At 50.5% G+C, this 27,485-nt stretch overlaps 1 protein-coding gene across 1 annotated transcript in view; it reads right to left on the bottom strand.

Moving 5' to 3' along the window:
• Nucleotides 1–23,290, bottom strand: part of LOC142255180 (catalase) — a 35,861-nt gene extending 12,571 nt beyond the window's left edge. The window contains exons 1-9 of the mRNA XM_075326662.1: nt 23,183–23,290; nt 14,401–14,572; nt 14,162–14,272; nt 13,937–14,067; nt 12,517–12,621; nt 10,753–10,878; nt 8,725–8,916; nt 8,492–8,644; nt 6,616–6,754 (exon numbers count right to left, since the gene is read on the bottom strand). Of these exons, the coding sequence (XP_075182777.1) occupies nt 6,616–6,754; nt 8,492–8,644; nt 8,725–8,916; nt 10,753–10,878; nt 12,517–12,621; nt 13,937–14,067; nt 14,162–14,272; nt 14,401–14,572; nt 23,183–23,248 (1,195 nt within the window). The 5' untranslated portion in view covers nt 23,249–23,290. The remainder of the gene's footprint in view (nt 1–6,615; nt 6,755–8,491; nt 8,645–8,724; nt 8,917–10,752; nt 10,879–12,516; nt 12,622–13,936; nt 14,068–14,161; nt 14,273–14,400; nt 14,573–23,182) is intronic.
• Between the last annotated feature and the right edge of the window lie 4,195 nt (nt 23,291–27,485).

Below are 27,485 nucleotides of genomic sequence, written 5' to 3'. Positions count from 1 at the left end.
GGACGCCACTTGCGGCACTGCTGGACTTAAGAAAGAGTCCACCTGTGCCAGACCAGCTGAAATAGCTTGGAGCGCCCACACGGCCGCGAATGCTGGAGCAAACGACGCGCCAATAGCTTCATAGACAGATTTCAACCAAAGGTCCATCTGTCTGTCATTGGCATCTTTAAGTGAAGCCCCATCCTCCACTGCAACTATGGATCTAGCTGCAAGCCTGGATATTGGAGGGTCCACTTTTGGACACTGGGTCCAGCGTTTGACCACGTCAGGGGGAAAGGGATAACGTGTATCCTTCATACGTTTGGAAAAACGCTTGTCCGGATAAGCATGGTGTTTCTGGATTGATTCCCTGAAGTCAGAGTGGTCCAGAAAAGTACTCAATTTTCGCTTGGGATACAGGAAATGGAATTTCTCCTGCTGGGCAGCTGCCTCCTCTGCTGAAGGGGCTGGGGGAGAAATATCCAACAGCCTATTGATGGCCGCTATAAGGTCATTTACCATGGCGTCACCATCTGGCGTATCCAAATTGAGTGCGGTGTCAGGACAAGACTCCTGATCACCCACCTCTGTCTCATCATCTAGAGACCCTTCTCTGAGACCCTGACCCGCGTGATGACGTGGAGGGTCTCTCCCAGCGAGCTCGCTTAGGCGGCCTGGGACTGTCATCAGAGTCAGAGCCCTCAGCCTGTGATGCCTGGGACCCCCTTGAAGTACGGATTAGTTCCAACTGAGGGGGACCTGGGAACATTGACGCAGCGGTGTCCATGGTCTGAGCAACTGGCCTGGACTGCAAGGTCTCCAGGATTTTTGTCATAGTCACAGACATTTTATCAGCAAAGACTGCAAATTCTGTCCCCGTCACCGGGGCAGGGTTCACAGGCGTCTCAGCCTGGGCTACCACCACCATATGCTCTGGCTGCCGAAGTGCCACTGGGACTGAACATTGCATACAATGAGAGTCGTTGGAGCCTGCTGGTAGATTAGCCCCACATGCTGTACAAGCAGAGTATACAGCCCGTGCCTTGGCACCCTTGCGTTTTGTGGATGACATGTTGCTGTCTCCTCAGAGCAATATAGGGGTATACAGCCAAGAAGCGACCGTACAGTGCAGTGTATATATATATATATATATATACACATCTGGTACAGGAAAAAGTACACCAATACACACTGTGGCACTAGTGGGGCCAGCACTAATGTGCTGCTTACCGCCCGCTAACGCGGGTGTGTGGTCGCCAGAAATCCCTAGTCTGGGTCTCCCAGAGCCTGTGTCCGTCCTCCAGCCAGACTGCATGCAGGAATGGCTGCCGGCGTCCTGTGGAGGGGGGGGCGGGCCCTGGGCGTGCTCAGACCAAAAGCGGGAAACCTGCGTCCCACTGTGCCTAGTGAGAGGGCTGGAGCATGTAAATAAGGCTCCAGCCCTCGGCGCTGACGATTGCACAGCGTCTGTCCCATTCCCTGATTGACAGGGAGGGGGCGGGAACGAAGCGGAGCTAGGCCGCAAAAGCCGGGGACTAAATTTATAAGCGCCGCCGCCGTAAAAGCGCGGTCGGCGCTAAGTCCCCGGCGCACTACAAGTCCCAGCCGCGCCGCCGCTCCGAGAGTGGCCGGCGCGGTAGTTCCCAGCACATTAATCCACACAGCTAAGCTGCTGTGACTCAAACCCCAGCGTGGAGCGCTACTGTCCCCGGCGCACTAACACACCCAGCAAGTCTGGCGTGTGCGTGCCTGTCTGTACGGGGACACAGAGTACCTGAAAGTTGCAGGGCCTTGTCCCTGAACGGTACCCAGCTCCGTATCCAGCAGGTTCAATGGGTCTGTGGACGGAGCCCGGCCTCAGGGCTTGGAGGCCGGTAAGATCCCACTTCCTCAGAGCCCCTCAGGGGGATGGGGAAGGAAAACAGCATGTGGGCTCCCGCCTCCGTACCCGCAATGGGTACCTCAACCTTACAAACCGCAAGTGGGGTAAGAAGGGAGCATGCTGGGGGCCCCATATGGGCCCTCTTTTCTTCCATCCGACATAGTCAGCAGCTACTGCTGACTAAACAGTGGAGCTATGCGTGGATGTCTGACCTCCTTCGCACAAAGCAGAAAACTGGTGAGCCAGTGATCCCACTGGGGGTGTATAGCCAGAAGGGGAGGGGCCTTACACTTTTTAGTGTAATTGCTTTGTGTGGCCTCCGGAGGCAGTGCTATACACCCAATCGTCTGGGTCTCCCAATGGAGCGCCGAAGAAAAAAAAATCTGTTTGGCGGGCTGGAAGAGAATTCTATCTTGTAGCCGTGGGAGATGATATCCCTCACCCACTGATCGGAGACGTGTTGAAACCACGCGTCGCCAAAGTGGGAGAGCCTGCCACCGACTAAGGACGTTGCTGGCGCGGACAGTCACGAGGAGGCTGCCTCAGCGGCAGCACCTCCTGCGGTCTTCTGTGGACGCGCTTTTGGGCGCCAGTTGGATTTCTGGTCCTTGGCTGAGTTAGTGGACGAGGCCGAGGGCTTAGAGGATGACCAGTTGGAGGAACGAAAGGAGCGAAACCTCGACTGATTCCTACCCTGGACAGGTTTGCTGGTTTTAGTTTGTGGCATGGAAGTACTCTTCCCGCCAGTAGCTTCCTTAATAATGTCATCCAGTTGTTCACCGAACAGCCGGGATCCAGCAAAAGGGAGTCCAGCAAGGTACTTCTTTGAAGAAGCATCTGCCTTCCACTCTCGAAGCCACAAGATCCTGCGGATAGCGAGGGAATTAGCCGAAGCCACCGCAGTGCGGTGAGAAGCCTCCAGCATGGCAGACATGGCATAGGACGAAAAAGCTGAAGCTTGGGAAGTTAAGGCAACCATTTCGGGCATAGATTCCCTGGCGAGGGAATGCATCCCCTCTAGAGAAGCAGAGATGGCTTTGAGAGCCCACACTGCTGCAAAAGTCGGGGAGAACGAGGCACCTGCCGCTTCATATACGGATTTGGCCAGAAGATCAATCTGGCGGTCAGTGGAATCCTTAAGGGAGGTGCCATCAGCCACCGACACAACGGTCCGGGCTGAGAGTCTAGACACCGGGGGGGGGGGGGGGGGTCTACCTTTGGGGATTGAGCCCACTCGACCATCTCAGGTGGAAAGGGAAGGCAGTCATCAGAACCACGCTTTGGGAAGAGTTTGTCAGGACAGGCCCTGGGCTTGGTCACAGTGGCCTGAAAACTGGAGTGGTTAAAGAACACTCTTTGCTCTCTTAGGCGAGGTAAACTGGTGCTTTTCTGCAAGAGAGGGTTGCTCCTCTGATACTGGCGGATCCTCTGTGAGCTCCGGTCCTGAGAGACCCCTAGCAGCAGAGGCACCCTGTGAAGGGGGCTGATGCATGTTCAGCAAAGTCCTGGACAGAAGTCCCATGGACTCAGCATAAGACAGATAGACCTAGAAAAGGATTCTACCCAAGCCGGGGGTTCAGCCACAGGAGCAGCCTGAGAGACCACTGGGGGTGAGACTCCAGGCTGTGGCACCGCCAGGTTAGAGCAGGCATCACAATGTGGATAGATGCTCGGTTCAGGCAGCAGGAGCTTACATGCAGTGCATACTGAATAAAGCTTTGGAGCCTTGCTCCTCGTGTGAGACATGCTGCTGGAGTGGGGGCTCTGCAAGAGAATGAACCCCAGAGTGTATATACAGAGGTCCACAACCAGAGGTTGTGGCTTACCAGACCGCTGAAGCGGTGTTGTGTGCCCTCTAGATCCCAAAGCCCGGACCTCCAAACACAGCACCCAGCAGGGATGCAGAGCGCAGACCAGCGTCTGAGTGAATCTCTGAGAAAATGGCCGCCGGAGCGAAGAGAGGGGGCGGGACTTTGCTCTGAAGAGCGGGATCTGGAGGGCCATAGAAACCTACAGGGGAGGAGACACGCACAGCAATGGGGAGTGTCCCTCCCCTGTGCAGAACGGCCGCCGGGCGGAGCCTGTCCCTCTGCATAAGTGACATGCGAGGGCAGTGAAACAGAAACTAGGCCTCCGGCGAAGCCGGGGCCTAAATTTGAGCGGCGAAGCCGACGAGCAGGCACCATCGGCGCGGTTCTCGTGCGACAGCTAGAGAACCCGCCGGAAATGTCAAAAAACACAGCAAACACACTCTCCCCAAACAATAAAGCACAGGGACCCCCATACATAAACGTCTCAGGTACTTAGCTGCCGAGACACAGGGCCAGGTCCCTGGGGATGAGTGCTACGGTCCAGCAGGGTCCTGAAGGGCTGCGGATGGAGACCGGTCTCCTGCTAGGCATGGAGACCGTGCTGGCTCCCACTTCAAGCCAGAGCCCATGAGAGATGGTGAAGGAGCGCGGCATGTAAGGCTCCAGCCTTGGAAATCAACCTTAACAACACCACCGACACAGTGGGGTGAGAAGGGACATGCCGGGAGTCCAACATGGACCCGCTTTTCTTCAACTCTTTCCAAAAATCAAAGAAATCAGATGAGAATGCATGTGTGGATGTATGCCTCCTGAACACAAAGCGATAAACTGGCTAGATCCGGTTCTCCAGGGGGTGTATAAGCTCAGAGGGAGGAGCTACACTTTTAAGTGTAGTACTTTGTGTGTCCTCCGGAGGCAGAAGCTAAACACCCATGGTCTGGGTCTCCCAAAGGAACGATAAAGAAATATTATTATTAGTTATATACATATCATCTACATAAGTCAGACCGGTCACCCAAACCCACCCCCCTGGTTTGGATATGTATAGCCTGTGCAGGTTTGTTGTGGATTTCATCCTGCATGTTGCACAAGGTGGAATCCGCAGCATACAATGACAATTTTCCATTTCAGGTCAATTTCTGTTTTGGATTTCAAAATTTATTTTTTTTTGTTTTGCAGTGTGGAAGAGATTTTGGAAAATCTCACTGGCTTTACAGCTACTAATATGCTAAGTGTTTATACCTGCAAATCGAGACAGAAAATCTGCAGTGTATGAACAGACCCTAGAGAAGTACCAATAACCAGAGCTGATTATTACAGTTAAAGGGAACCAACCATCAGGATTTTCGTGTATAAGCTGCAGCCAGTGCAGTGCTGGCACTATCATGCACAGTGTGTACATACCATCAGGGGGCAGCTCGGGTGTTTATAAAGTTGTATTTCACTGCCTAAAGTTTGAAATTTCGTGCACTTTTTGATTGACGTGTGCACCTCTGCAGGCGGCGCGGGGGGGCGGGGAACACGTGCATACCCCACCCGGACATCAGGAGAGAGGGAGGAACAGGCTGGTGGGGGGGGGGGGGGGGGGCGGGTAACTCCTGCATAACCCGCCCGGACATTATCTGCAGAGGTGCACACGTCAATCAAAAAGTGCACGAAATTTCAAACTTTATAAAGTTGTATTTCACTGCCTAAACACCAGAGCTGCCCTCTGATGGTATGTACACACTGTGCATGATAGTGCCAGCACTGCACTGGCTGCAGCTTATACACGAAAATCCTGATGTTTGGTTCCCTTTAATGTGGATCTATCAGCCCCATGTAAGGGCAGCATATTATGGCTAATAATCAAGACTCCTTGTAGACCCCCCAAAAAGAAATAAAATCAATGAGTCAAGTGAATTTATGAGGGATAATAGTGGATATGTTATCATTCAGTCACTACAGAAAGGGGTGGGGGGGGGGGATGGGCAGAGCGGCACACTCATCACCACACACATGAATGCACCAGACCGGCAGCTGTAATATGCTTCTATTACACTGGAAAGCATAATAAGCCGACAGATCCACCCATGCGAGTTAGGACCTTTAGTCAGCGGCTCGTCACTGGTGACCACATTGGGCCTTCAAGCTACAAGGGAGTCAGACACCTTCCAGGTAAATTATAGGAGACCTGTCAGCAGGTTTTTAAGTCCTAAAGAAGTAAAGTACCTGTGACGATTGCTTACACAGCTTAGATTACATAATCGTGTCTTTGCGGCACGGTGGCTCAGTGGTTAGCACCGCAGTCTTGCAGCGCTGGGGTCCTGGGTTCAGGTCCCACCAAGGACACTGCCTGCAAGGAGTTTGTATGTTCTCCCCGTGTTTACGTGGGTTTCCTCCGGTTTCCTCCCACACTCCAAAGACATACAGATAGGGACTTTAGATTGTGAGCCCCAATGGGGACAGTGTTGCCAATGTATGTACAGCGCTGTGGAATTAATAGCGCTATATAAATGAATAAATATTATTATTATTATTTGCTGTCTAAGAATCCATTGGCGAATTCTTATGCAAGGGGCTTGGGTTGCACTTGGTGCACTCGAGCCCCCCTGTCCATCTCCTGACCCCCTGCCAGTGATTGACAGGTCACTCCTCTGATTGACATCTCGCGCCAGCGGCGTCATTCCTGGGGGCGGTGCATGTGCAGATGGATAGTTTGGCTCTTCCAACGTCATTAGAATGTTACAGTCAATGTGCCATCCCCGGTAATTACAGCGCCTGCATGAGATGTTGAGGAAGACTATCTTTTTTTGGGGGTGGGGGGGGGGGTGAGTTGTGGGGTGTCTAAAAACCTGCTGACAGGTTTCATTTAATGCACTTAGCTGACATCAGCATTTGCAATTTAGAAGGGATGTGTCACCCTTCCCAGCACATGTTGAAAGTGTATGCACACACACATACCCTGGTTGTCAGAGAAGCACATGGGTCCGTCCCGTTGGTAGTTGGCCACACGAGCCTTGTAGGGGCAGTTCACAGGCAACTGGAGATAGTTGGCTCCCAAGCGGTGCCTGTGTGTGTCCGGGTAGGAGAAGAGTCGGCCCTGCAACATGAGACAGTTAAGGTTAGAAGAAGATTTATCCTGAGAGAAGAAAAACCAAAATGTATTTAATCAACAATGTAGAGGTCGACTTCATCCCAATATACTGCGTGACGAATTTCTTGCAGCATCGGGATACTCTATGCCGTGCTCCGCTCTGCCAGGATGCACGAGATCAGCAGATGTCAGTAGTTGTGGCATCACCTGCCACCGTCACATGCAGAAGTGAGCGGAGCAAGAGTAAGGGTATGTGCGCACGTTGCTTTTTACCTGCTTTTTTGCTGCTTTTTCTTCTGCGCTGTTTAATGCCAAAATGGATGTGTTCTTCTATTCAAGCAAAGTCTATGGGAATTTGGGTTTCTTGTTCACACTATGTTGTTCAAAATGCTGCCTTTTTGTGGCAGAACTTTGGTCAAAAACTCAGCTTTGCAGTGCAAAACCCAAATGGCAAAAACAATTGACATGTTGCTTCTTTGAAAAGCTGAGTTTTTGACCAAAGTTCTGCCACAAAAAGGCAGCATTTTGAACAACATAGTGTGAACAAGAAACCCAAATTCCCATAGACTTTGCTTGAATAGAAGAACACATCCATTTTGGCATTAAACAGCGCAGAAGAAAAAGCAGCAAAAAAGCAGGTAAAAAGCAACGTGCGCACATACCCTAATAATGATGCAGGAGTCCATCTACGGTGCAGAAGCTTGCATTGTAAATAGTTTTTTTCTGGATATCTGCAGGTAAATAGTCTTTACTGATGCCATGCTATACACTGCAGTAATGTCCACTCCGCACATATAAAACATACACAGCTGCATCAGCCATTGTTACACCTGCATTTGGTTGAGGGCACCCCCTGGTTATTGGAGGTTTAGTTTCCTAAGAGAGCAGTCCCAGGAGAAATTAATGTGCTGCATATACTGCCGTAATGTACCAGGTCCTCAAGTTTAAAGGGAACCCATCACCGGATGTTTATAATACTCGCCTAACGGTCGGTGCGGAGCAGACTGGTCAGATGGGCATCTCCGGGTCTGCATCTCCTCTTTCGTCCTCCGCCTTCTGAAGCTAGTGTGGATGATGCGTTCTACATCAACTAGACCAACCAACATTGAGGTCCTGCGCAGATCTGCTCTGAGTAGGGAGAGCAAAGTATTGTAGTGCGCCTGCGCAGGACCTCAATGTCAGCTAGTGTAGATTACGTAGAAGGCGTCATCCACACTAGCTTCAGAAGGAGGACAAAGATGGCCGAAAGAGGAGACGCGGACCCGGAGAACGGAGACGCCCATCCGACCAGTCTGCTCCGCACCGACCGTTAGGGGTGTATTATAAACATCCGGTGACAGGTTCCCTTAAACCCGTAAGACAATAATAGGACTTTGACATTGATTTTACATACTTTGCATTCTTTGCCTAATCGTTAATGGGTGGTCTACTTTACAAATCAGAGGCTATAATCCCACCTTTCACTTCAGGGACCATAGGGAGTGGTCACTTTAAAGGACCTTTGTATACACATTTGTAGCATACTCTATATTCTGGCATTACTACCCGACAGGGGCATGGGACTTATGGGAATGCACAATTTTATTTTTTTGTTTTATTGTTTTATTTCCCTTTTTTTTAGTAGGGGGGGGGGGGGAGGGTGTAATAGTGTTGTCTGATAACGACTGCTTTTGGAGCCCTCTTTCTAGCCACAAAATTTTGGAAAGAAACCAGTGAGAAATGAAACCTCATCCCTGATCTCACCTGTAACATTTTATCCGGGCTGGGCTCTATTCCGGGAGGCATGTTACTTGGATCAAAGGCAATCTGCTCCACTTCTGCAAAGTAGTTGGTCGGGTTACGGTTCAGAACCAGCTTGCCCACAGGAATTAGGGGGTAGTCCTTGTGAGGCCAGATCTGAAAGAAGAGAGCACGGGGGTGAAAACCATCCAGACCACATGAGCTCGGTTTACATTGGCATTGCACAGGATACTAACCTTAGTTAAGTCAAAAGGATTGAATGGGTATTTCTCCGCCTGCTGAAATGTCATGACCTGGATATAGAAGGTCCAGGAAGGAAAGTTCCCATTGGCAATGGCTTCATACAAGTCATGGATTCCATAGTCCGGATCCGCAGCTGCCAAGCGGTTGGCCTCCTCCACGGTCAGATTCCTGATGCCCTGATCGGTCTGAAAGGAACACATGAAAACCCATTATAGCGACATGGTCTGTGGAGGAAGATGATAAATATCCGAGACGTAGGGAAGATTCAGGTCAGGCACGATCATGTGTGACCCATCAGCTGTGCCTGGGTCAACAGCACCAGAATAGGTTTTGTAGGATTGGAGGTGGCCTTTAGCGAAACACCCAGCAAAATAAGACTAGTGGTCATCTAGAGACCTAAAACTGGTGTCCATTCCTCCAAGGAATAAATCGGACTACGACCCATTGCAAGTAGAGGACTTCTATCTCCATCAGTTGTGGTGATGCACATAGGGGCCGGTCATTACATTTAGTTTTGTAGCTCCAGAGCCTCGGGATCTGTGGTGGCCACAGCTGTTGGACCCTAGAGATCCTTACCACCTAGACCCACTGACCAAAACTGGTTAGCTGGCACAGGAAACCCTCCTACTTTTTGGACCCAGGTGACCAAGTTCTGCCCATCACTGCAAGATGCAGGGTCTGTGACCACCATGCCTTAATAGTTTACAGTGCAGACTGATAAAACAAGCCCTATTACAAAAACCAAGGACCAGGCGTAGAGAGATACCGTATTTTTCGTATTAGAAGACCCACTTTTCCTTCCAAAAATTTGGGAGGAAAACGAGGGGCGCATCTTATAATCTGAATATTGCTTACCAGAGATGGTGGAAGGGTGGGGGGGGTGGAGGGTCACAGGAGCAATGCTGCGGACGCTGTGCTGGGGCATTGGGGGCTGCATTTGGTCAGTGGGTGCTGCATTTGGGCAGCAGGCGCTGCATTTGGGCAGCAGGCGCTGCATTTGGGCAGTGGGCGCAAATCATGAAAATGTTGGTGGTGTGAACTTCAAAATAATGACGCCCGGAGTTGGCGTGTGCACAGATGGAGCTATCGGCTCAAGATCTCATTTGCACACGCGCCACCTCCAGGCACCATTTTCCTTAAGTCCGCTGCTGGGAAATCACTGGGCCTGGGATCTTGAGCTGAGAGCTGCATCTGCACACACGCCAACTCAAAGTGCTATTTGACACCTGCAGCCCCAGCATAGCGAAGCCCCCCCCCCCCCACCCCCCCCCCCCTCGGCCTGCAGCCCCAGCACAGCACCCGCAGAATCGCTCTGTTCCACCATTGCCCCTGCCTCCTGTGACCCCGCTCCACCACCGCCCGCTCCCAGTAAGACACCACTGGATTGGGTGATGAATCCCCATTCCTTTCCCCCCTCTCTAAATCTAGGGTGCGTCTTATATACTGAAAGATATGGTATATCAGACGTTGGGGAGGACTCCTAAAAGAAGTTTACTAATGTGATATGTCAAATAAGGATTTTTTTTTTATTTTACTATGGAGGATTTTTTTGGAGCCACTCCCTTAAAGGCTCGTGAACCTTTAAAATCACTTCAATAACTGATGTAGATTGGTCACTTTCAAATCAAAACTCTAAAAATGCCTAAAATTTATGATACCCATAGACTCCCCCATTGCCTACTCCAAAGCTGCATTTTAAATCCCCCGGCTAACAGCTTTACTGGCACTGATAGTTTGCCGTCAGTAATTGTGCATGCTCCGAATACTCTGCGATATACAGAAGAGGATGCACATGACCGCCACCACATTGGGAGGTATAGATGAGTCCAGTGTTCATAGTCAGTACACATGGGCAGTAGGGGGGGCGCTTCAAAAAAAGGTAACCCATGAGGGCTGAGAGGTCTGTACAAAAGGGGGGCAGCCTCTGTAAGCCCCGTGTAGGTAACGTTCTATATTGCACCAAATAACACTATAAATCCTGCATTGTCTACATAACATGCACAACAACTACCAGGACTGACCTTGTAATGAAATTTACAATAGACTGGCTCATCTTTGGCATTGACCAGTTTGAAGGTGTGAGAGCCGTAGCCGTTCATGTGCCGGTGACCGTCAGGGATCCCGCGGTCTGAGAACAGGAAGGAGACCTGAGAAAATAAAGATATATGGAAGCGGTTACACGATATCATTAATACAATGTATATTCTAGTGTTCTCTTATACAACTCGCCGAGGGCAAGTCTGGAGGAGATGCTGCATATTAAAAAGGTAAAAGGAAACATTTAGACGACCAAAAGAAGTCTCCTCCCGTCCTAAGCCAGAAATGATGAGCACCAATAAATTAAATAAATAGCGATACGCTCCGTGAAGCATTTGCTTTATATAAAGCTAATATAATGTGAGTGCTGCAAAATCCTGGGGCAGGACAGCGAGGAAAGCTGCAGGAACCTCCGCCTGGAAGCATTGCAGAATAATTCCCACCGCCATACACTGCACCTGTCGCTCCTATTCTGACATTGCTGAATACCTGCAATGGACTGTAAAATAAGATCTGTCCATGACGACTTAAATGCGGAGATAACACCTGTCCGGTACGTCCAGGCATTGCATAAACTGGAGATGCTCCAATCACGGGATATTACAGTCGTCAGGTCAAACTGCTGATCCTCATCGATTTCACCACAGTCAAGGCCTGAGAGCTTGTGACCGAGTGTTACAGAGGCTTCTATTTACTGCCGAGCAGATTACAACAGCTGTCTTACATTAACGGACGGCTGGAGGGCGGCAGCCAATACAAACATTGCACTGTAGCTGTAATTTCCCTGCAGCACCCCCACAGGGGAAGTGAAGTATTACATGGTGCCAGATGGACTAATGTGAGGGATTCAGGAGCGCCTCTCTGCTTCGGGAGACTCTTGAAAATCCTGATTTGTGAGCCAACAGTCTTGATTTACCTTTTCAACCCACTGATTACCCAATTCAGATGCTCCAGAGGTCTCAGACCAGCAGCCATCACGGGACCACTGCAGCCAATCACTGACCTGAGCAGTCAAAAGACATACTAATGACATCAGCACTCAGTGCTGAGCCACAATTACAGCGAGTATCAGTGGAGACCAGTGATCAGCTATTGGTGGGTACCAGTGATGAGCGGGCACTACTATGCTCGGGTGCTTATTACTGGTAACTAGTGATGAGCAGGCACTACCATGCTCGGGTGCTCAGTACTGGTAACTAGCGATGAGCGGGCACTACCATGCTCAGGTGCTCTGTACTCGTAACTAGTGATGAGCGAGCACTACCATGCTCTGGTGCTCAGTACTGGTAACTAGTGATGAGCGGGCACTACCATGTTCGGGTGCTCAGTACTGGTAACTAGTGATGAGCGGGCACTACCATGCTCAGTACTGGTAACTAGTGATGAGCGGGCACTACCATGCTCAGTACTGGTAACTAGTGATGAGCGGGCACTACCATGCTCGGGTGCTCGGTACTGGTAACTAGTGATGAGCGGGCACTACCATGCTTGGGTGCTCAGTACTCGTAACTAGTGATGAGCGGGCACTGCCATGCATCCAACTTCTTGTTATGAGTACTCGAACAGTCTGGCTGATGAAAACAGACATCTGAAGGATGTCAGACTGCAACACATTTTCCAGAAAACCAACTTTTGAAATAAAAAATAAAAAATAAATAAAATATAGTACTGTAGGGGGACCATTATCAAAACACACGTCTATATCAACACACCTAGTCCTAAGAGGGTTAGTAATGATGATCCCTTACCTGGTGGAGAGATTCAGGACGGAGCGCCCAGAAATCCCAGACCATGTCCGGGTCCTTCATGTGAGTCTGGGGGTTTCTTTTCTGAGAGTGGATGAATGATGGGAACTAAAAAGTAAATAAAATAGGATTACAGACATGCACACCTAGGCATATAAAAGCCTCTGCTGGTTCTCCAAAAATACCCCTGTCCCTATAGCCATTTCTACAAGACCTGGGTGATAAGCAATAGCCATAGATGTCTGGCACCACTTGTCAGCAAATCCAGGAGAAGTTGTCGGCTCTGCGGCAAATAATGCAACATCTCAGAAGAGGAAGAGCCATGAATAATGTATGGATTTGGCAAGCAATGGAGGAAAACCGTGAGCGTATACATTTATATTCTCAGGATTTACACCAGCATTTTTGAGAATTGTGGCCATAAAAGGACGGACTGATGAGAACAGCGAAAAAGAAGAGGACTTTGACCAGTGGAGGAATAGCAGGAGGGGTTAATGACCCCTGATCAGGAGGTCATGTAAATATACAGTGTGAGGACTCTGGCACCAGAATCCAGCCCTCCCTACAAATGTGTAACTCATTTTTTGGATCACATTTTATGCCATTGTCCATTATTAAGTGTTTTTGGTGGGCTCTGAGTCTTTAGGGCAACGCAGAGGCTCGGGCTTATTCCAGATAATCTATGAACAGCAAACATTGAGGCGTTCAGTCTGAAGATTTAAAGGGCATGTCTTCTAACAAGTACTGTGCTGCTACGTCTACCCTGGAAGTCAGTAGGAGACTGCAGCACGAGAGGCTGACTGGCATCACCGTCCTACAGACCCCCAGTAGAGCCCATCTGGCAGTACAAGGCTCACAGGGGGAAGGTTACGGGGATGGGCCATGTGATTGTGCATGTCCAGATGCTGGGAGTGTTGCCTTGTGTGTACGTTGTATTGTCTGCAGGTTAATCACCCTCTAGTGTTTGTGTCCCTAAATCTGGGGGAGGCTGGATTCCACCCAACTTCTTTGCTTACCTGGGAGATTATTCAGGCTGGGAAGGACAAGAGAGAAGGATTGATCCTCTGAGGGAGAAGCTGAGGCTGCGGCCTGCACCCCAGAGAGACTGAGAAACCCCGACTTCCCTGCAGAAGGACTGCTGGAGGATTGTGACTCATCCCCGGGACGTTTATGCCATTACTGGACTATTTTACCCTCTGTGTGGTGGATTATTATGGACCTTCTGGATTGTTTGGAATAAAAGGATCTTTGGATTGTTCACCCATCTCCCACACTTAATTGTGCAATATCGGCGAAGGACCCCGAGACAGTCCATATTACAGCCTCACAACCTTTGAGCTTTAGACATTATGGAAAGGGATCCCTTGCTTGGGGGAAAAAAAAAAAAAAAAAAAAAAAAAAAAAAAAAAAAAAAACAACTCACCAACATGGCGTCACGGATGAAAAAAATTGGGGTGTTATTTCCAGTCAGATCCCAGTTTCCATCCTCCGTGTAGAACTTTACAGCGAACCCACGGGGGTCACGTACGGTGTCGGATGAGCCAGATTCTCCAGCTTTCAAGAAACAAAAATAATCATGGTGATGACCAATGAAAAAAATTTCCCAAGATACAGACAAGACAAAAAAAACAAAAATCATAAAACTCACCAACAGTGGAGAAGCGTATGGCGATCGGGGTCCTCTTCCCTATATGCTCAAATACTTTGGCCTTGGAATATTTTGAGATGTCGTGAGTCACCTCGAAGTAGCCAAAAGCCCCTGGAAAAATGGAGTATTGACAACAACATCATGTCACCACATATGTAATCTTCGGCATGTATGAGGCACACACACATATCCAGAGTCCCGGGTTTCAATATATATGTCTTTGATACACGCGCTCTTACCGGCTCCTTTGGCGTGCACCACTCTTTCAGGGATCCTCTCTCGGTCAAAGTGCGCCATCTCATCGGTGAACACCACATCCTGGACCAGCAGCGGCCCGCGGGGACCAACAGTCAGAAGATTCAGCTTATCACATATCGGATTCCCCCCACCTGTCGTCAGGACATCCGGTTTCTGATGGAGCAGAAATAATGGCGTTAGATTCTCTGCGGGTGGACAGAGGCTGTATTGGAGCAGTCACGTAGACCTCTCCCGACGGGCGAGACCCCACATGCACATCACACAAATGTCTACGGTGGGGGGGGGGTATTTGCAGATGTGGAGTCTTTAAGATGGGCTGCAAGATAAAATCTGTGCATGACCTAAATCCAGGGATGACACCCGAGCAGTACGTTCAGGCATTGCATAAGCTGGAGATGGCTCAGATCATGGGATATTACGAACGTCGGGTCAAATTGTTGATCCAAAACGATTTCACCACAGTCAAGGCCTGAGAGCTTGTGACCGAGTGTTACAAAGGTTTCTATTTACTGCTGAGCAGATTACAACAGCCAGTTTACATAATGGACGGCTGGAGGGCAGCTGCCGACACAAAAACACACATTGTATCTTATCTGTAATTTCCCTGCAGCACCCCCAGAGGAGAAGTGAAGCATTACATGGCGGCAAATGATGGACTGTATGTGAGGGATTCAGGAGTTCTTTGGCACTTCTCAGCTCCGGGAGATTACGGAAAATCCCGATTTATGAGCCCAGTTTTGACTTACCTCTTCAACCCCCTGGCGATTTAATTCAGAAGCTTCAGGGTCCCTTGGACAAGGTGCTACCATGGGACCCCTGCAGCCAATCACAAGACATACTAATAGCATCGCCGCTTAGTGCTGAGCCCCAATCAGTGATCGGCCATTGCTGGGGACTTCTGGAGCATCTTGCACCAGTTTCCCCCCAGATATCTGACAACCCCTTTAAGATACGAAGTGCCTTAAGACCTATTCAATGCAGAGGATCCATGTTTTATGCTCATCACATATGTCAAGCCAATCTACAGACCTCTCGGCTACACGTATGCATTTTACAGGGGATTGTAATGGGAGGGGGCTGGGTCATCTCTTTACTACGAAGAGTCAGTGCATATGAAGTTTCAGCTAAATCACTATGACAATCCAGTCTCTGCTTACAGCAAATACATGGCACAAGTGTGAGAATCGCTGCACACGAGCCAATTCTTGCACATTACATAAACTGCACACACCCTCGGGCTCCGTTCTGCAGCCGTGAGGTTTAGTCATGAGACGAGCTGCACACAGTCAGCTGACGGGCTGGAAGGGCCGACGCGGTGCTGCGATCGCCCAGCACAGAATTACCCCAGCACAAAATTACCCCGCACCGGTCTCTACATCTAGGGTGACGGTCGCCTGCGCCTCTATCGGCCGCAGAATCTTCCCCAACTTAAATTTCTGTTCTGCTGTTTCTGCCTCCCATGTTCCCATGTAGAGACCGTGCAGCACATTTTATCAATCATTTTTTGTTCTTGGTTTTCAAATTTTGTAAATAAAAGTTATAACAAAAACAAAATAAGACACATTGTATAGCATTACATCATGGTCTATCAAACACAAATGTAGACATATACAATAAAAGAAAACAAATATTAAAACTCGTAAAAATGATCATAATTTTACACCACGCAGTCTCTGGCAGAAAATCCGCTGCATTTTACAGTAAAAAAAAAACAAAAAAACAAAGCACCACAACACGCAACAATGTTAGAAATCTCATGCACAAACTGCAAAACCCACGCATAACACGACCTAACTAAAAAGAGTGAATGTGCGCTCTGGGAGTAGTAGGTGCAAATAAGGTGCCGGGGGGTGCGGAGCCGCAACCAAGAGCGTGCCCGGGGGGGGGGGGGGGGGGGGGGGGGGGGAGCCGCAACCAAGAGCGTCCCCGGGGAGGGGGGGGGGGGGGGGAGCCGCGCCGCACAATAAAGTACCACTGTACAACAGGACCTCAGAGCAACATTTCTAATTCTACAAGCCAGACGAATGTTCAGTATTGGCTGAACCCAGCAATATCAGGAGCGGCTGCCCATGTAATGTGTATGAGGTAGCATTAGGCAAAAATATACAAATGACCCTGGTCCAGCAGCCACCACATCTGTACAGTGGTCACCAGACTAGAGACCTGCCACTGTCTGTACACTTGCAGCATCCCAAGCACCTCTTCCCATTACCTGGGTCTAGTAATCAAATCATGGGCTGGGGGTAGGAGGTACGCAGAACTCTGGTCTGGCAACCACTGACTAATGATGTGACCACGGGCCTGTAGATTAATTTGCACTAAACCACGATCGTCCTTGCGACTCCTATAACCTGATGTCTACTGTCAGGGAAGAAAGGGGACGTGGGGCCAGGGGAGAAGGAGAATGGAGAGGGTTGAGCATGTTCTATTTTAACATGCATGGTCCATCTGTTCTCCAAGAAGGAAAAAAAAAAAATAAAAAAAATTATATATTATATATTTATTATTTGCCTGGGAGAATGACCTGGTATTTACTTATTGCTCCTCTTTCTATTGAGAACCCATGCATGGTCAGTAAAGCAGTAGGTGCATGTGTATGGGGATGGTCAGGAGGAAGCGTTGTTGGTTAAATTTGTCTTCATCTGACAGTTATCGTAGTTTTCTAGCCACTAATTTCACAGCATATTCTTCGGCAGCAGGCTTGCTGACTGTTTCCATAACCGATCTCCTGGACTGAAAATGCTACTCTGGATTATAGTACAAACTAATGCAGGATGCAGCTGAACTGCAATATCCGACACAACCAAAAGATAATATAGTATACATAAAATATTCTGGCTTCTTCATCTTTGCCATACTTTGTGTATGAGATCTGCTAGGCTCCCTCACCCCCCCCCCCCCCCAATGACGTGATCCATGCTGCGCTCCAGATTATGTTGGCAACATAAATAACAGTAGATAAACTGTGTGGGAAAAGCAATTAAGAACAAGCAGCGCGGTGAAGGAGCACAAAAGTCAAAACAACAACAACAACGGGGTTATGGGGCCGGAGTCCACCAGACACGGAGGGCGGATATCAGTCTGGAGGAATCGTCACCAATACCAGCCCGATCTGCAGATCATCCCAGCACTCAAGAAAACCCCTAACCTGTATGTCAGTTTCAGTGATTTTTTTTTTTTCCTTCACCATTGAAAGAAATAAATAATTAATAATATTATATTATTATTAATTTAACTAGAAGGTGGCCCGATTCTACGCATCGGGTATTCTAGAATTTACGTATTGTGTAGTTCATGTATGATTTTTGTTATATATATATATATATTATATATAAATGTTGTTGTGTGTAGTTACCAAGTGTTTGTGTAGGGCGCTGTACATGTTCTGAGTGTCGCGGGGGGTGAGAGCGGTGTTGTATGTGTGTTGCGTGTGTTGCGTTGTTTGTGGAGCGCTGTGTGTCTGTAGCGTTGTGTGTGTGTGTGTGTTGTGCGGTTTGTGTGTGTGGTGTGTTTTGGGGGGAGGTATGTTTTGAGCAATGTGTGTGTTGTGCAGCATGTGCGTATATTTGTGTGTGCAGCGTTGTCTGTGTGTGTGGGTGTCTGTGTAGGGCGTTGTTTGTGATTCCTAGTGTGTGTGTGTTGTGCAGTGCGCGTGTGTGTGTGTGTGTTGGGGGGAGGTGTGCACCTCCCATCGTGCTCCATCCCCCATGCTGCGCACCCCCCATCGTGCTGCATCCCCCATGCTGCGCACTCCCAAACGTGCTCCATCCGCCATGCTGCGCACTCCCAAACGTGGTCCATCCGCCATGCTGCGCACTCCCAAACGTGCTCCATCCGCCATACTGCGCACTCCCCATCGTGCTGCATCCCCCATGCTGCGCACTCCCAAACGTGCTCCATCCGCCATGCTGCGCACTCCCCATCGTGCTCCATCCGCCATGCTGCACACTCCCAAACGTGCTCCATCCGCCATGCTGCGCACTCCCAAACGTGCTCCATCCGCCATGCTGCGCACTCCGAAACGTGCTCCATCCGCCATACTGCGCACTCCCAAACGTGCTCCATCCGCCATACTGCGCACTCCCCATCGTGCACCATCCGGCATGCTGCGCACTCCCAAACGTGCTCCATCCGTCATGCTGCGCACTCCCAAACGTGCTCCATCCGTCATGCTGCGCACTCCCAAACGTGCTCCATCCGCCATGCTGCGCACTCCCAAACGTGCTCCATCCGCCATGCTGCGCACCCCCCATCATGCTCCATCCGCTTGGGAGTGCGCAGCATGCCGGATGGTGCACGATGGGGAGTGCGCAGTATGGCGGATGGAGCACGTTTGGGAGTGCGCAGTATGGCGGATGGAGCACGTTTGGGAGTGCGCAGCATGGCGGATGGACCACGTTTGGGAGTGCGCAGCATGGCGGATGGACCACGTTTGGGAGTGCGCAGCATGGCGGATGGACCACGTTTGGGAGTGCGCAGCATGGCGGATGGACCATGTTTGGGAGTGCGCAGCATGGGGGATGCAGCACGATGGGGAGTGCGCAGTATGGCGGATGGAGCACGTTTGCTCAGCCTCTCTCCTTCCAGCCTCCCTCAGCATCAGCCTCCCCCTCCCAGCCTTCCCCAAGATCAGCCTCTCTGCTCCCAGCCTCCTCCAGCACGCCGTGCTCCTCTGCCGACACTCACCCACACCCGATCGCATCCACTCACCCACACAACCGATCGCATCCACTCACCCACACAACCGATCGCATCCACTCACACACACAACCGATCGCATCCACTCACACACACCCGATCGCATACACTCACACACACAGACACTGACGATATTGCACATACGCGCTGATACTCACAACATCCGGGGATATCACATGCTTCTGGCCATGTGATCCTCCCGCAGGTCCTGGAAGATCACAGCACAATATCGCCGCCGAGAAGCAAGCGATATCCCAGGATGTTGTGAGTATGTGGATGCGATGTGATGTGTGTGTGTGAGTGTGATCTGATTTGTGTGTGTGTGTGTGCTGTTATGTGTCTGTATGTTCTGCAGCTGCAGGACCTTGATGTGTGGATGCGATGTGATGTGTGTGTGAGGTGTGTGTGAGAGTGAGTGTGAGCCGGTGAACACTGGTAACTATGATACACATCGGGTAACTAAGGGACCTTAGTTACCCGATGTGTATAATGGTTACCAGCTTTCACGGCCTCCGTTAAGATCCCAGCATCGCAAGGTTATGTGTGGCGCTGCCGGGATCCTGACGGAGCCGGTGCAGAAGCAAGAGATATCCCAGCATGTTGTGATGTGTGGATGTGATGTGTGAGGTGTGTGTGAGAGTGAGTGTGATCTGATGTGTGTGTACTCACCTGGGAATCGGAGCCCCGTGTCAGTTGGGCCACAGCGAGCGTGCATTGCGTGAGGGGGCGGGGCCTGCAGAGAGCCGGGGCGAGAGGCCAATCCCTGTGGGGGGGCGGGGCCATGGCGAGCCCAGCGGCCAATCAGCTTTGTGTCACCGTAAGGACACAATTTCGGAGCATGACAGACAGACAGACAGACAGACAGACAGACAGACAGACAGACAGACAGACAGACAGACAGACAGACAGACAGACAGACAGACAGACAGACAGACAGACAGACAGACAGACAGACAGACAGACAGACAGACAGACAGACAGAATAAGGCAATTATATATATAGATTAATTTATATAGCGCTATTAATTCTACAGCGCTTTACATACATTGGCAACACTGTCCCCATTGGGGCTCACAATCTAGAGTCCCTATCTCTATGTTTTTGGAGAATAGGTGCAAAATCTCAAAAAAGCAGCAAAAAAAATAAAAATAAAAATTAAAACAATGCAGGAGACTACTTTTTGGAAGCAGCTTTTTACTGCCAATACAGCAGGTTTTGCTATTGGGAAAAAAAGGAACGTGTGCAATAGCCTTAAGGGGCTTTAATGAAATTTTGTGGCACACAGAAAGCAGTTATATATTAGGAGAAAGTCTCCAGATAACGCAGCAGAGACAGCAGCCAAAGTCCAGAGCGCTGCACAGATGACACGGTGGATATGAGGCTGCTGATTAGCAGCAGTGATCTCTGCCCTGGTTACGTTCTCTGGGTTCACAGTATCTCCATTACCCAAACTGCAATCATACAGCTGTGTGCACACGTTGCGTTTTTTCAGACATCTGCAAGGATATCCTTATGCCAGCAAAGGCTATGAGAATTCTCAAGTACTGTACACACGTTCAGGATTTTTTCCTTGCAGATTTTGTTGTCTTTCCTGCCAGAACATGCAGATTGTCTGCAACCAAAGTGTGCACATAGCCTGACCGACCGACACAAGCCGGCTTCACATATGCATGTTCATTATTTGGTTTTGCAATAGAAAGTGTAAAAATAAATAGACCCAAGACAAACGCCAACAGCCCATGACGGACTTCGCTGACTACAATGGGGTGTCAGGTTTTAATCATTTTAACTGCAAAAAGCCGATGGTCCCACTGGCCATTAGCACATATACTGAAAACTAAGTGGTGTGTGAATACACTGACAGAAAGCGAGTAGTGTGTTGTATTGACCTGCCACTGCAGGCTCTACTTTTCATTTCTCCCCTGAAGAACTCTCCGGTTACACGGAGAGGGAAACGCGTTGGGAGGGGTATTGTGTATATTTTGGGGTAGTTATCCTGACTTGGGTGCTGCCCTTGTAAGGGCGGAAGCTATCGCATGGGCACGACAGGGGTAATGTAATTGTATTTTTCACCCCCTACATTACGTCACTGGTCTGGTGCCCGCCCGCCTTGGATTGTACAGTGGTGTGGATCTCTCAGGAGAAGAACTGGGTGAGATCCTTCCTTTTATTATACTTTACATTGCACTTTGATCTATCATGATTTTATTATATTTATTAAAAGTTATATTTTAAATCCTTGCTTTACTAATATTATATTCAGGATTTAGGCTGCATCTCTTTGCCGTTTGGCAGGTTTGCTTTTCTTATAGAATTTCTGCAGCAAAAAGAAGTAGCATGACACTTCTTTTCCGCAGGTACCTGCAGTTTTGCCATTGATAATTGTTAAAAACTGCAGGGTCCAACCCGCGGAAAAACCCGGAACAAAAATCGCGGTAAAACCACATGTGGATTTTGGGTGCGTTTTTTTTTTGCCGCGCGTGTGGAATTCTACCAGAGAGTGAGGATTTTACTTAAGAAACACAAATTTCCCAGTGCGCAGACCCTTAGACCCACGACTACGACTTTCGTCTCCAACCATAAACGGACAGTCGCCCGCCGTCCTGGGAGTTGTTCCATACAAGTTGGACACCACTGACCAAGAGGCTACAATATATATTTGGAAAAAAAAATAAAAATCCTGTTCAGAATCTCAGATATTACAATATCTGCATTTTCCTTTACGTTTTATTCTTCTATTTTATGGGACATACTAAAAAGAATGATGAAAAGGAATAAATAAAAAGAATGAAGATAATAACTTATTAGGTGTACATTATGTAGATGTATAAAAGGTTTCTTGGGCAAGTTCGACATGGAATGAACATAAAATATCTGTAGATTAATATTAGAATGAACGCATATCCCATATAACCAGGTGTATATTATGTTACCTGAGCATTATAGGTGTGGAGTGATCAAGAAATATCAGTAGATAATAGGAAAATGAACACACATGCCATATAACACTCAAGTAACGTAAAATATACACCTGGTTATATGGCATATGCGTTCATTTTCCTATTATCTACAGATATTTCATGATCATTCCACACCTATAATGCTCAGGTAACATAATATACACCTGGTTATATGGGATATGTGTTCATTCTAATATTATCTACAGATATTTTAAGTTTATTCCATGTCTAACTTGCCCAAGAAACCTTTTATACATCTACATAATGTACACCTAATAAGTTATCTTCATTCTTTTTATTTATTCCTTTTCATCATTCTTTTTAGTATGTCCCCTATTTTATAGGCGTCACCCATCTCTTTATCTCTGTTCTCCTTCGCGGGCAGCGTTCGCAGAAATTTTCTGCAGATTCACCAACGGTGACCGAAAAGTTGCAAACGTTCCCCAGCTCCCTCACTGCCCCCAGTTTATTTGGGGCTGAAGAAAGTGGGGTGGGGGAGAAAGAACAAAAATAAGGAGCAATTTTTTTAATTTTACGCAGTGCAATATTCATGACCAGGGTGAGGTTTTGCAGACGTTGCATGGTCAGTGTGCCCGTATGGCGACATATCAGCAGCGTGCGACCAGTCACCGTGCAGCTTTACCGACCCGGTGTAACTGTAGCAAACCCTCAGCTGTGAGTATTCAGGACACCGCACACATTCATATTAGTTACAAAGGTTGAAAAAAGACCCAGGTGCATCTATATTGAACATGTCTGATCCCAATTCTCACACCAGAAAATAAGAGGCACAACCTGCACACACAGCCATAATATACAGGCTAGAGTCACATTCACTGCCAGCAAGCAGAGGTCCTGAAGACTGAAGAGTCTCCTACAGCTGACACAAACTCCCCCTCCATCACCACACAGGCCTCACAGCCCTGTCCAGCTGCTACAGGGCTGCACAGCATGCTGGGACTTGTAGTTTTTTTGCAAGCGCTGGAGATTTGTAGCTCTGCAGCGCCAGCTGTAGCCCCTCACACCCAGGTCACAGCACATATAGGAGTGTACAGACAGTGCGGCTGCAGGGACGCGTCATTAGCGCGGTGGTGGGCCAGATACCTGGTTACCCCGGCTCTCCTTCCACAGCTTCATCTGGTCCGCGCTCTTCTCCCTCTCGGCCGCCATCTTGGTATTTGCGCACTGACTGCGGGCCCTGAGGAGAGGACGCGCTGATAAATACCGGGCGACGGCGCCCCGCCCACTACTGCAGGATTAGGCCCTGATTGGACGAGGGCACTGGGAGTAGTGAGCGCTGATTGGTGGAAGGGAGATGAGTGGTGACAGAAGAACGGACAAGAGAAAAATAACGTACAAAGGTCGCGCGACTGAGATGAGAGGAAGGAGGGAGGCACTGAGGAGAGGGAGGCACTGAGGAGAGGGAGACACTGAGGAGAGGGAGGTACTGAGGAGAGGGAGGCACTGAGGAGAGGGAGGCACTGAGGAGAGGGAGGCACTGAGGAGAGGAAGACCCTGAGGAGAGGGAGACACTGAGGAGAGGGAGACACTGAGGAGAGGGAGACACTGAGGAGAGGGAGACACTGAGGAGAGGGAGACACTGAGGAGAGGGAGACACTGAGGAGAGGGAGGTACTGAGGAGAGGGAGGCACTGAGGAGAGGGAGACACTGAGGAGAGGGAGACACTGAGGAGAGGGAGACACTGAGGAGAGGAAGACCCTGAGGAGAGGGAGACACTGAGGAGAGGGAGACACTGAGGGACAGAGAGGGAGGTACTGAGGAGAGGGAGACACTGAGGAGAGGGAGACACTGAGGAGAGGGAGGTACTGAGGAGAGGGAGGCACTGAGGAGAGGGAGGCACTGAGGAGAGGGAGACACTGAGGAGAGGGAGACACTGAGGAGAGGGAGGCACTGAGGAGAGGGAGACACTGAGGAGAGGGAGGTACTGAGGAGAGGGAGGCACTGAGGAGAGGGAGGCACTGAGGAGAGGGAGGCACTGAGGAGAGGAAGACCCTGAGGAGAGGGAGACACTGAGGAGAGGGAGACACTGAGGAGAGGGAGACACTGAGGAGAGGGAGACACTGAGGGACAGAGAGGGAGGTACTGAGGAGAGGGAGACACTGAGGAGAGGGAGACACTGAGGAGAGGGAGGTACTGAGGAGAGGGAGGCACTGAGGAGAGGGAGGCACTGAGGAGAGGGAGACACTGAGGAGAGGGAGACACTGAGGAGAGGGAGACACTGAGGGACAGAGAGGGAGGTACTGAGGAGAGGGAGACACTGAGGAGAGGAAGACACTGAGGAGAGGAAGACACTGAGGAGAGGGAGACACTGAGGGACAGAGAGGGAGACACTGAGGAGAGGGAGACACTGAGGAGAGGGAGACACTGAGGAGAGGGAGACACTGAGGGACAGAGAGGGAGGTACTGAGGAGAGGGAGACACTGAGGAGAGGAAGACACTGAGGAGAGGGAGGCACTGAGGAGAGGGAGACACTGAGGAGAGGGAGACACTGAGGAGAGGGAGGTACTGAGGAGAGGGAGACACTGAGGAGAGGGAGACACTGAGGAGAGGGAGACAATGAGGAGAGGGAGACACTGAGGGACAGAGAGGGAGGTACTGAGGAGAGGGAGACACTGAGGAGAGGAAGACACTGAGGAGAGGGAGGCACTGAGGAGAGGGAGACACTGAGGAGAGGGAGACACTGAGGAGAGGGAGACACTGAGGAGAGGGAGACACTGAGGGACAGAGAGGGAGACACTGAGGAGAGGGAGGCACTGAGGAGAGGGAGACACTGAGGAGAGGGAGGCACTGAGGAGAGGGAGACACTGAGGAGAGGGAGACACTGAGGAGAGGGAGGCACTGAGGAGAGGGAGGCACTGAGTAGAGGGAGACACTGAGGAGAGGGAGACACTGAGGAGAGAGAGACACTGAGGAGAGGGAGACACTGAGGAGAGGGAGGCACTGAGGAGAGAGAGACACTGAGGAGAGGGAGGTACTGAGGAGAGGGAGGCACTGAGGAGAGGGAGACACTGAGGAGAGGGAGACACTGAGGAGAGGGAGACACTGAGAAGAGGGAGACACTGAGGAGAGAGAGACACTGAGGGACAGAGAGAGAAACTGAGGAGAGGGAGACACTGAGGAGAGAGAGACACTGAGGAGAGGGAGGTACTGAGGAAAGGGAGACACTGAGGAGAGGGAGACACTGAGGAGAGGGAGGCACTGAGGAGAGGGAGACACTGAGGAGAGAGAGACACTGAGGGACAGAGAGAGAAACTGAGGAGAGGGAGACACTGAGGAGAGAGAGACACTGAGGAGAGGGAGGTACTGAGGAAAGGGAGACACTGAGGAGAGGGAGACACTGAGGAGAGGGAGGCACTGAGGAGAGGGAGACACTGAGGAGAGAGAGACACTGAGGAGAGAGAGACACTGAGGAGAGAGAGACACTGAGGAGAGGGAGACACTGAGGAGAGGGAGACACTGAGGAGAGAGAGACACTGAGGAGAGGGAGGTACTGAGGAAAGGGAGACACTGAGGAGAGGGAGACACTGAGGAGAGGGAGGCACTGAGGAGAGGGAGGCACTGAGGAGAGGGAGGCACTGAGGAGAGGGAGGTACTGAGGAGAGGGAGACACTGAGTAGAGGGAGACACTGAGGAGAGGGAGACACTGAGGAGAGGGAGACACTGAGTAGAGGGAGACACTGAGGAGAGGGAGGCACTGAGTAGAGGGAGACACTGAGGAGAGGGAGACACTGAGGAGAGAGAAGTAGACACTGAGGAGAGGGAGGCACTGAGGAGAGGGAGACACTGAGAAGAGGGAGACAATGAGGAGAGGGAGACACTGAGGAGAGGGAGGCACTGAGGAGAGGGAGACACTGAGGGACAGAGAGGGAGGCACTGAGGAGAGGGAGACACTGAGGAGAGGGAGGCACTGAGGAGAGGGAGACACTGAGGAGAGGGAGACACTGAGGAGAGGGAGGCACTGAGTAGAGGGAGACACTGAGGAGAGGGAGACACTGAGGAGAGAGAGACACTGAGGAGAGGGAGACACTGAGGAGAGGGAGGCACTGAGGAGAGGGAGGTACTGAGGAGAGGGAGGCACTGAGGAGAGGGAGACACTGAGGAGAGGGAGACACTGAGGAGAGAGAGACACTGAGGGACAGAGAGAGAAACTGAGGAGAGGGAGACACTGAGGAGAGAGAGACACTGAGGAGAGGGAGGTACTGAGGAAAGGGAGACACTGAGGAGAGGGAGACACTGAGGAGAGGGAGGCACTGAGGAGAGGGAGACACTGAGGAGAGAGAGACACTGAGGAGAGAGAGACACTGAGGAGAGGGAGACACTGAGGAGAGGGAGACACTGAGGAGAGAGAGACACTGAGGAGAGGGAGGTACTGAGGAAAGGGAGACACTGAGGAGAGGGAGACACTGAGGAGAGGGAGGCACTGAGGAGAGGGAGGCACTGAGGAGAGGGAGGCACTGAGGAGAGGGAGGTACTGAGGAGAGGGAGACACTGAGTAGAGGGAGACACTGAGGAGAGGGAGACACTGAGGAGAGGGAGACACTGAGGAGAGGGAGGCACTGAGTAGAGGGAGACACTGAGGAGAGGGAGGCACTGAGGAGAGAGAAGTAGACACTGAGGAGAGGGAGGCACTGAGGAGAGGGAGACACTGAGGAGAGGGAGACACTGAGGAGAGGGAGACAATGAGGAGAGGGAGACACTGAGGAGAGGGAGGCACTGAGGAGAGGGAGACACTGAGGGACAGAGAGGGAGGCACTGAGGAGAGGGAGACACTGAGAGGGAGGCACTGAGGAGAGGGAGACACTGAGGAGAGGGAGACAATGAGGAGAGGGAGGCACTGAGGAGAGGGAGACACTGAGGAGAGGGAGACACTGAGGAGAGGGAGACACTGAGGAGAGAGAAGGAGACACTGAGGAGAGGGAGACACTGAGGAAAGGGAGACACTGAGGAGAGGGAGGCACTGAGGAAAGGGAGACACTGAGGGACAGAGAGGGAGACACTGAGGAGACGGAGACACTGAGGAGAGGGAGGCACTGAGGAGAGGGAGGCACTGAGGAAAGGGAGACACTGAGGGACAGAGAGGTAGACACTGAGGAGAGGGAGACACTGAGGGACGGAGAGGGAGACACTGAGGGACACTGAGGGACGGAGAGGGAGACACTGAGGAGAGGGAGACACTGAGGAGAGGGAGACACTGAGGAGAGGGAGGCACTGAGGAGAGGGAGGCACTGAGGAGAGGGAGGCACTGAGGAGAGGGAGACACTGAGGGACAGAGAGGGAGACACTGAGGAGAGGGAGACACTGAGGAGAGGGAGACACTGAGGGACAGAGAGGGAGACACTGAGGAGAGGGAGACACTGAGGGACAGAGAGGGAGACACTGAGGAGAG

This window comes from Anomaloglossus baeobatrachus, chromosome 10 (assembly GCF_048569485.1).
Source record: "Anomaloglossus baeobatrachus isolate aAnoBae1 chromosome 10, aAnoBae1.hap1, whole genome shotgun sequence".
NCBI lineage: Eukaryota > Metazoa > Chordata > Amphibia > Anura > Aromobatidae > Anomaloglossus > Anomaloglossus baeobatrachus.
Note: the sequence above shows the minus strand (reverse complement) of the source record. Positions and strands in the feature narration are given on the sequence as shown.